Genomic DNA, 11,154 nt, shown 5'->3' with positions numbered 1-11,154 from the left:
AGACCTTTTTTTAGTGTATAGGATGGTTAATCTACAGACTATCATGTTTAGTGTAGACCTTATTTTAGTGTATAGGAGGGTTTATCTACTGACAATCATGTTGAGGGTAGACCTTATTTTAGTGCATAGGAGGGTTAATCTACTGACTATCATGTTTAGTGTAGACCTTATTTTAGTGTATAGGAGGGTTTATCTACTGACAATCATGTTGAGGGTAGACCTTATTTATCATGTTTAGGGTAGACCTTATTTTAGGGTTAAGGAGGGGTAATCTACTGACAATCATGTTTAGGGTAGACCTTTTTTTAGTGTATAGGGTGGTTAATCTACAGACTATCATGTTTAGGGAAGACCTTATATTAGTGTATAGGATGGTTAATCTACTGACTGTCATGTCTAGGGTAGACCTTATTTTAGTGTATAGGAGGGTTAATCTACTGACTGTCATGTTTAGTGTAGACCTTATTTTAGGGTTAAGGAGAGTTAATCTACTGACAATCATGTTTAGGGTAGACCTTTTTTTAGTGTATAGGATGGTTAATCTACTGACTATCATGCTTAGTGTAGACCTTAATTTTAGTGTATAGGATGGTTAATATACTGACTATCATGTTTAGTGTAGACCTTCTTTTAGTGTATAGGATGGTTAATCTACTGACTATCATGTTTATGGTAGACCTTATTTTAGTGTATAGGATGGTTTATCTACTGACTATCATGTTTAATGTAGACCTTCTTTTAGTGTATAGGATGGTTAATCTACAGACTATCATGTTTAGTGTAGACCTTATTTTAGTGTACAGGATGGTTAAACTAATGACTATCATGTTTAGAGTACTCAGTATCTTCATATTTATTTCAGTATCAGATGCAATTTTAACATTTGTTTGAGAAGATGTTCTGGCTATCTTCTGGCCAACACGGCCGATTCGAAAGAAATGTAGTTACTTTTTAGTTCCAATTTCATTTGCTTTCTTTTGAAACACCATTTTTTGTTGTCAAAACGTGTTTGTGTCGTTAGGTTGACTTTGATTTTAAGTATTAAGATACATACAGATTAGATGTGGTTGACTTGAACTAGAAAATGATTGTCAGTTGATATCTAGACACTTTTATCGACCGGTCAAGGTAAATGTAGTCATGCTGTAGATAGTGTTTTCTAGGTAGTGGATTGCAAAGTAGGACTGTGAGGAGATATCGGGCAAAATAACGTATGGCAAAAAGTGTATTTTGTTAAACAGCAGTACATTAACAATAACAAGTGTATTTTGTTAAACCATGTTAAACAGTGTCATAAATCCATTGTTACGTCAAGTCATTGCGAAGCGGTCGCAATTTCATCGTTTCAGAGGCGGCCAAGTGCAAAATATTCGTTTCAGATCACAATTATACAGTTTACTTTGTATTTCATGATAAAAAGAATCTGTGAATCGTTTCCCTTCATATTAGATTAATGATACTCGTGTTGGAGTTTATTTAATTTTTATTTCCTTTCCAGAGGCTCGCAAACATGAAAAATCCAAAACTTGTATCATAAATCTAATTTGAAGGGAAACTTATGACAGATCGTCTATGTATGATATACGAATCGTGAAAAACACATGCGCGCTATATCATGAAGATATTACGGTTTTGAAGTTCATAACCGGGGCTCATTTATACGCTTATCATATTGTTCTGCGGATCACATTTTCGCGATCAAACTATTAACCCGCAAACTCGCGGAAATATCCAGCTATACGGTATGCTATTTACATTTAAAGTATATGCATCCCGGCAAACAATGATAAAACGAAGTTCGTCAAATTATAAATAAACTTATATTAATCACGCCTGTTGTCCCGAATAAAACACGAAGATGACATCGGTTGAAAACAATGCGCCTCGGACACTTTGAATTATGTTACAGAATCGTAGTCCTCGACTGAGATAACCCAATCTCGCTCAGTTACAGGTAATATAGTTTTATTAGAGTGTGAGAGAGTACAACTTTGCTTCTCCAAAAAAACAGACTTCAGGGAAAAAGAACCTGAACTTTTCTTCCTTTGGACTGGGGTAACCAACACTATGTATTTTCATTATTGACAAACACCAGGTTTTGATGTTGCATTATATGTTTTTACTAAAACGCTTCTGATTTGTTTACAGTGAAATGGTATAGTCATGGCAACAACTACAAGCGAAGAACTCTTGGAGGCATTTGACGTCATACAAGAGTCTCCAAGGAAGCGCTGCGAGGAAAGCGACGAGTTCGATATAAAGCCATAGTTGATCACCTTGACTTGTACTGCAATCTTGCAACGTTGAGGGAATTCAGTAAAATACCTGGGCAAACAAAGGTTATAGAGGATCCAGTTTTGTCACTGAGCTCCACAGCAACCGTAACACAATAGACTGATGGATCGATGTGTAGCTTGAGACAACGTAAAGCACCAACATATAGCACACAGGATCATCAAACAAAAGAAATAGCGCACCAAAATGTAACCATCTACTCCTGAGCACAAAACTCTAAATTTTAGCGACGCCAGGGAACACTACATGATTGCCGATGTCAAATAACCAACACAATTGAATTTATTTATATTACAATTAATGTAGATTATGGAAACACATGTTAGATAGTATAAATGTTCGGATAGACGTCCGCATTAAAGGATTTAGATAAACGATGTTGCACCAGGTCGAGCCAATATAGTTATAATGGCAGAATTCCTTCTACGTCAAATACTGTCAAAATTGAACACCGGTAAATAAATCTTCTGTTGGGAAAGTTATCGTGTGTGAAGGCCAACCATATGAAGCAGTGATATGTTACACGTGGTTTAGAGAAGTTTCCACTGGCAAGTCTCGTCAAATGAGTTGTTGGCTACACTCAGTCGCGCGTCATCTTTTGCATTTTCCATTTTGACAAAGCAAGTTGGTCGATTCTTTGATGAAAACATTACATTTCCATTGGATAACCGTACGATGTTGAATTTGACACGTTGTTCTGCTTGGGTCGTTCTAGAAGCTTCTAAGAGATCTCCACTCATTTTCCACGTAAAGTCATCATGTTCACAGAGATGTATTGTGAAATCTCGATTTCCTTCAGATTGCATCAAAAATTTCGTTTCAGTATTGTCCACGAACGTCTTGACGCGAACGTATCTTGTCAGTGTGAACAGCTTTCTAGTCTTAGGCGAACACCGAAACATCGCAAACCTGTCGTTAGAGGCAGACACAACATTCCAGGGACGATCTATCAAATCCCTTAAGTCGGGACGCGATTCGAGTTGCTGACTGAGCTTTGGCCATGTGTTAAGATTGAACACGGCAGAAACACTTGCATCTTTCGCTTCAGGGTCATGAAGAACTTTCAAAATTGATTCTCTGCTGTTTTTGAAATGTTCTCGTCTCTCAAGATAACTCTCCGTTATTTTCTCGGGAACTCTGTTGTTGGCGAGTAATGTTACAAGGTAGTACATAACAAACTCTCTCAAACAGGACAGGACACAGTACAGATCAATGAGGGCGATGATAGCATTGCACCTTTTTAACGTATCCTCTTCTTTTTCCTCTGTCTCTTTCTTTTCTTTCTTCCCTTTCTGCTTGTTTGCTTTTCCATTTTGAAATTCCTTTATTTTGTATTCAAGCACTCCAAGGAACTCGGTACCCGTTTCTCGCGGAACCTGACCTAGCACTATATCAATTTCATGGTCGTTGAGTTTCCGTTGGTGTATGCCCTTGAGATAGTGAAGAGAGGAAGATAAAGCACTATGCACAGCAAATGCTTTTTTCTGAATGTCGGCCTCAAGATAAGTCTGCTGTTCAATTACCTTCATTTTGGATGACTTTTTGGAGAGAAACTTGAACAATATCAGAAGTCCTGTGATCGCCACGGATGCTAAGGTAAAGGGGAGACCAAATGGGATAATTTTGCCCATCAACTCAAGAACTGCTGCGACAGCAGCAAAAATATTTTCTGGATCTTTGATAGCTTCACAGAGGTGTTGCTTTAGTTTGACTATATGGCTACGTATACCTGCTTTTTCGGAGCGTTGGTCGCTAGCAAGGCTTTGCAGATAATCAAGACTTTCCTTTAATCCATTGATTTGGAGAAGTTCGTTTAATTTTCTCTCATCTTCTTCAGTTGCCATCTGAAATATTCCAGGTTAAAGAACATAATACACGATAATCATATTTTATTGTCGCCTGAATATGAAGGACAGCATGTACTACATAAATCCAGTATCTCAAGCGTTTACTTTAGACTACTGACACGCTGTCTTATCCATCTAAATTTCACAGTTCCTGTTGATTTCGGTAGAGTATGGTTTCAGAAGTAAAAAGCATGAAATGAAATGCACCTTGTACTTTTTCAATGCATTATGGATTTGGAACCGTTAATGGATATAATGATAAAGAAAATGAAATGTCTGACTCTTTGTTGCTTTTTTTCTTGTAGTTTTAACACTTTCCGTACCGCAAATCCAGTCCGGATTCCGTTCCGGGTGTCCTAACTTGACTCGGTGGATCAGCAATTCTTAGACGAGGTTTAACTGCTGTAAGAAATAAACAGGTAACCGTGAACAAATATTGTTATTGTTGTTTATTTTGTTGTTTATAGACACACACATATTTATTTTCGTAGCATTATGACTACCTGGCGGCTGATTATGACTGAGAAATCGTAATTTGTCCGGCAACAAACGATACGAGTCCTTGTATTCAAATCAGCGTTGTAGTGCAGGTTCCTAATGGGTATTGATTAATGGTTACGAATACGAAGTCGTTAATCTTTTTCTCTAAATCCAAGTAGATTTGATCGAATATTATATTCAGATATTCATATTTACTTCCATAAGTTTCAATACATTTTTGGTGACGAATTTACGAGTGTTCGTATCGAATGAAGATGCCGCCATATTGTTTATATTTGAGACACCAAAACACAGAAAACAACAGGATACATAATGAAAAATGTGTACTTTGAACCTATAGAAATATTTCACTCAAAATGATGGGTGCTGATTTTAGCGACAATTTATTGTATTATGCGACTGTCGTGTGTCATAATTGAGACAGGTTACACCAACATGTCTCTTTTCATGTGTACACGACAACGGGACGGAAAGAGTTAAGAAATCCCGTACTATTGCAAAAAATATACCAACAGACCGGAAACATTTTCTCAACATAATTAATTCATAAATCAATTCTGAAAAAAAGCAGCAGAAACTGATATTCGAACCCTCTCAGAATTAATATTTGTCTAAAAGATGCGCATTAGAGCCTCTCTAGTTTATAAGCCACCGCAATATCTTAATCATTTATATTGAAGTCTCTTTTGTATTTTCTTTCTCAGAGATCACCATCAAGGCGATCTTGATTATATAGCTCTATGACCTGTACCAGATAAAACCACAGTGCAGAGGGACAAGGATCCTTAAAAATCACAAAGCATAGAGATAGAATTCCTTAAACAACACAGTGCAGAGGGACAGGTATCCTTAAAAACCACAGTGGAGAGAACATGGAGCCTTTAAAAACAAGGGCAAGGGCAAGGAATCCTTAAAATCACAGTACAGAGGGACAGTGATACTTAAAAACCACACGAGAGAGGACCAGTTATCCTTAAAAACCACAGTGCAGAGGGCCAGTTATCATTAAAAACCACGGGGGAAAGGCCAGGGATCTTTTAAAACCACAGTACAAAGGGGCAGGGATCCTAAACAAACAGTGCAAAGGGGCAGGGATCCAAAACAAACAGTACAAAGGGGCAGGGATCCTAAACAAACAGTGCAAAGGGGCAGGGATCCTAAACAAACAGTACAAAGGGGCAGGGATCCTTTAAAACCACAATGCAGAGGGACAGGGATCCTTAAAAAATACAGTGCAAAGGGACAGGGATCCTGAAAAATCACAGTACAGAAGGACAAGGATCCTTAAAAACCACAGTGCAGAGGGATAGGGATCCTTAAAATCACATTGCAATTGGACAGGGATCCTACGATAATTATGTAACATTGTATAGCGTCCAAACTAATACAATCAAGGTATTATAGAAGAATCTATTCTCCGTAAAACGTTACTCCAACCAAAACAGGTGTATCACAAACGCCATAATCATATCAACACTTATGACCTTGAGGTCAGTAAACCGTCGCGATACCGCATGTGCCAGCATGTTAAAAGTATCACGTTACATTGATAAGGAGCATAGAATTAGCAGAAGCTCTTATACTCCGTGTGATATTAAACAGTCTCGGTAGTGGAGGTACTGAGGTGTTATCATCCTTCTTAGAACAGATACGTTTTCAAACGAAACTCTGTTTTAGGATGCACAGTGGTCTAGTGGTAGGACGCCGGGGTCGTGACCGAAGGGTTGCGGGTTCGAATCACGTCACGGTACTGTGTTGTATCTTTGAGCAAAATACATTACTCAGCTTGTTCCAGTCTACTCGGCTGTAAATAAGTACGTGGTTGGGTAGTGCTAAAATGGCCGAATGCTAGCTGTGAGCGACGAAATGGCAGCGCCGGCTGTATGCTCCCCAGGGAGTTGAGAAATATACTGGCTGGTTACAAAGACCCTATAACCACGGATAATAATGTGAAACGCTCTGAGACGACCTACGAACTAGGTTGTGATTAAGCAGTATATAAGAACCTCGAATTATTAATTATTATTATTATTTCACAAATATGAACGCCATATTTTATGCGACTCCCTATTGTAATCGTTTGTTTAGCATAATGATACCAACACATATATTTTGCATTATATATTAAGAATTTAAAGTAGCGTATATGCAATAATAATGTTGTTATAGCGAGAAACGCACTGCTATCACTTTCGTTATACAAACGTAAATAAAGAGACAAATCCTGTTACTACACCAGCTTAACAACATCGGCGATGTCAAACTGTAAATATAATAGCTGTTTACCTTACGACTGTGTGAGGAATCTCCCAGTATTCTGTAACCTGTCTGATGTGTGATATGAAATGCAGCACAGTTTTGTCGCTATTTGTCGGATGAACCTTCTAGATCTACCCAACCCAGACGTATCAAAGGTTATTTGGGCTGATAGCCATGTAAATAAACACTTCAACACCCCTCATCCTGTCAGTCTAGGTAAATGATACTTTGTTACGGGCTGCAAAGTAAACTGTTCTGCAGGTTGTGATTCAAGGTCCAACAAGCCGCATTTGTATCATAAATCTACCCTACACAAACCTCTTAAAGATTGTTGATAGCCGTATGCTGAATGCGTTGTGATCTTTTTCTTTTCTTTTATCGGATATTTGTTTGAAATATTTTTTATTTCAAAACTTCGGTGTGTCTGTCAGTTACTGTGAACTTCAACGGGCGAAAAAAACATTGATATCGGTTGATGCTGATTGAAAGAGTATTTGTGTAGACGCTTCAATCGATCAGTTCAGATAAATGTTACTTGGTTACGGGTTACAAAGCAGGACTATTAGAAGATATCGGGTGGGACATTAATTGGTGAGTAAAAGTCTATTTTATATCATCCTCGTATTAACATTTCAGATTGTCGACATATGTGTCATGTTATTCTTGAAAAAACAACTGCAAGATGTTACCACACTTAACACGCAACTAAATAAGACATTTGTGACTGACCTCGTTTTGATTTGACTACACACTCTACTTGAGAACATTTCCACTTGACCTGGAAGTCTGATCATTTCAGTGATAAATTGAAGTAACAAATCAACAGAAAAAACGTGTGTTATAGTACCTGTATTAAACCTTTACTGTTCCACTGTCAAGAACTGTAACGTACATTGTAAAGTGATTTGCCAGAATGACTATAACTTTGATTACATAATTCCGGAACAAAATACCAAAACAAAATATACTAACAACAGTAATCTGAGATTATTTGGATTTTGCAATTTTCGTCTTAAAAGTGTATCATAAATATGGTTTCGAATAACTAATAAAATAATTATTTCACAATATCCATACACATCATGTACATGAGGGACCGTCTGAGGATGGGATACATCAGCTACAGTCCTTTACATTAATACTCTTTTGATTAAGCATCTAACTAACTATCGTTGAATCAGTTTATTGTAGTGAAGTTCAATACAAAAGATACGAAAAGGGAGTAGTGCTTGAATGCAAGCCTTGAAAGCAATGTGAGAAGAAAATACTTTAATGCTTCTTATCTGTTTACAGTGAAGTATATCGACATGGCAACGGCTACAAACGAAGAAAACAAAGAACTTTCAGAGGCATTTGACGTTATTCAAGAATATCCAAGGAAACGCTGCGAGGAAAGCGACGAGATCGTACAGGGATTAACAGCTTTATTTGAAAATTTCAACAAGGATCCGAAAGGAACACCCGAAATTATTCTTAAATCGGTCACTTTGGCACAAGTGTTTAGTTTCCCTAAGATTAGTGCTAAGATTGCTCGATCTCTACTCGTGGTTTTTCGACATGTCTGGAAAACTTACTCGGATTTCTACAGTGTCCCTGAGCATGCCACACTTAGCAGTAACCTGAAGGCAAATGCCTTTGGCTTCCTGTGTAAAATGAAGGACTCCTTGCATTGTCTGATTTCGCTCAACGGAAACAACTCTGATCCAAAACGGATATCAACTGCATGTTCCGAAGTTCCACTCTGTAGCACGGGAAACGAATTTTATGCTGAAGTGCAGTCTAAACTTCAGGAGTTGAAAAAACAGAAAAACATAGAAAAAAGTGAAGAAACTGAAGCACGATATCAAGCAATAGTTGATCTCCTTGACTTGCACTGCAATCTTGCAGTTTTGAAGGAATACGTTTTTCTTTATATAGTCATTCTATGCATTGCAAATGGAAATTCGCAGAATACTGCCGAGGGTTATTTTAAGGATATTGAAGGTCAACGTATGGACAGGGATTCTACATTGAAGATACTTTTTGAACCAGAAGCTGAATTCGCAGGTGTTTCTGCTGTATTTATGAACGGCGATTGGCCCATGCTTAAAATGCTAATCAAAAGGAGTCTTTCATGTCAACTTGAATACTTAAATAGCTTAGCTGGGAAAAAGGTCATAATAGTATCTTCTGAGGATTCAACGTTTGCAATGTTTCGACATCCATCAGGAAAGATCATACCGTTCACACAGAAGAAATATCTACGTGTGTTCCAGGACAAGCGCACCAAGTTTATCATGGAAAAAGAAACTGAAGCGAACAAAACTTACTTTGTGATACGTCTTGATGAGCAAAGGGAAATGGCGTTAATGATCAATGACAATGCGAAAGGAAATGTAATGGCGTACACAAACGTGCCTGGCGAAAACGGCCAGTTCAACCTGGTGCGTTTGGCTAATGACAACGTAATGCTTTCATGTGTGAAACATCCCACACGCTTTGTCACTATGACTAGTGCTAAAGACGACGCCTGTCTTGAGACAAAGAACAGTGGAGCTGGTTTGAACAGTCAGTGGAGTATTGTCGTGTTACGGAACAAAACAACAAAACAATCGAGAAGCCAATGGTATCTGTCTTCTTAAAAAGCCTGTCCGACTGCAGGCAAAACACATAAATAGTTTCACTTCAATTGTTGTACAAACAGTAACAACACCTTAATTTCGTGTTAGCTATCAGTGTAGCGTGACTTGACCAGGGTACACTAGTGTGACTAAGTAGCTCGGTTGGTCAGAGCCACAGTACTACGACCAAAAACCAGGGATCGAATCCTGGCCTAGCCCAGTTGGTTAGAGCCACATTTGCATTTGTACACTCGGAACACCATCTATATTTTTTTTCACCATTTATTTTATTAATGTTTCCCATTAATGTTTCACAAGTGATGTTTTTCTTTTAAGATTAGGTTTGTTAAAGCTGTACACATGCCGGGAAACGTATCTGATTTAGAGTTACTGTGTTAAGAGACCCTAAAGACCGTCTGAATATGAGGGCTAATATAATATCTCGCTCATTTCGGGGTGAAAGGGAAATCTCAGCCCGAGAGGAAAGATTCTTAGGTTGCCAAACACGAGGCTTTGGCGAGTGTTTGGCAACTAAAGAATCTTTTCCCGAGGGTCGAGATTCCCCTATCTCATCCTTAAGGGGTGAATGATTCTTGTTTCTACTACCCTGTTCACCTATTGTGTATCATATAAATAATGTAGTGTTAAAGTTAAAGGCTACATTTAGGGTTGACGTGACGTTGATGAATGGTTGACGTAATGTCATGTCCAGTGTAAGAGAACATGGGATCAATGGTAAGTGCATTAAGACAACATGACTGTTACTGAACTAGATATTTTCAATTATACAAGTATTAAATGTTATTTAACAGCGAACAATAAAACCAAAATACTCCTTGTTATGTCGTGTAAAGGTGTTTTAATGACATGCATACCAAAAACGCAGGGACGTGTATCAGATTGACTAGAAACCCGGCTCTGTGCGCTGTGTAGAAATTTATAGCCATTTTGATGATCGGTGAAAAATAATGCCTGGTTTTCGAAACAAATATATTGCAAGTTCATTAAAATATATCTGCCACCAAAAGTTGCACGCGTTATATATAAATATTTATATATATATATATGACCAGGCCTTCTAATAATGCTGACTAAATCGCCACTTAGAGGGTTAGGAACTTGTTTAGAAAGCAAATTGGATCACGATGATTATAGACAGTGTCACTTGTGCTTTGGTGATTATCAAAGAGCCGATTCATTTGTATCTTACCCTGAGAACACAGGCACGCTGATTCTGTTACTATAGTTGCTTCTTTTCATTCGCAAGCTGGCGTGTTCATCGACTTCGATTCTCGAGTATATTCATAAAGAAAACGTATCATCCGTAAGATGGTGTATACAGAGACTGAGACAATTTAGGAGTGTCGAGTAGATGTATGTAGAGCTAATCCATGGATTTTCACAGATAGACCCCATCAATCGTATTGTCTGTATGTTGTTTAGCGATGGTTAGCTCCCTGGAACGAAGTCCCAATGTATTTTTCTAACGTCTCTGTCATTTATTCGTTCATCTGGCATAACCCCCTTTTTCTATAAACTAAAAGTAAGTTGGCTTAAATTTTGCTGGTAGGAAAAACTACCATGTTTGTTTCAATAAACTTGATCATCTGGCCAGATCGCGGAAAAATGTGTCCAAGAAAACTGACTTTTTC

General features: G+C 37.9%; 1 protein-coding gene across 1 annotated transcript; it reads right to left on the bottom strand.

Moving 5' to 3' along the window:
- Positions 1-2,028: 2,028 nt before the first annotated feature.
- On the bottom strand, positions 2,029-7,004 carry LOC110465982. Its single transcript, XM_021522205.1, has 3 exons — positions 6,930-7,004; positions 4,466-4,544; positions 2,029-4,139 (listed from the first exon to the last, which is right to left on the bottom strand). The coding sequence occupies exon 3, from the start codon at positions 4,137-4,139 to the stop codon at positions 2,826-2,828; it is 1,314 nt and encodes a 437-aa protein (XP_021377880.1). The 5' UTR covers positions 4,466-4,544; positions 6,930-7,004; the 3' UTR covers positions 2,029-2,825.
- Positions 7,005-11,154: the final 4,150 nt, after the last annotated feature.

This window comes from Mizuhopecten yessoensis, unplaced genomic scaffold (assembly GCF_002113885.1).
Source record: "Mizuhopecten yessoensis strain PY_sf001 unplaced genomic scaffold, ASM211388v2 scaffold11109, whole genome shotgun sequence".
NCBI lineage: Eukaryota > Metazoa > Mollusca > Bivalvia > Pectinida > Pectinidae > Mizuhopecten > Mizuhopecten yessoensis.
Note: the sequence above shows the minus strand (reverse complement) of the source record. Positions and strands in the feature narration are given on the sequence as shown.

What these genes read in the sequence shown, in the direction of transcription:
- LOC110465982 (XM_021522205.1), bottom strand. Translation starts at nt 4,139, where the DNA reads ATGGCAACTGAAGAAGATGAGAGAAAATTAAACGAACTTCTCCAAATC.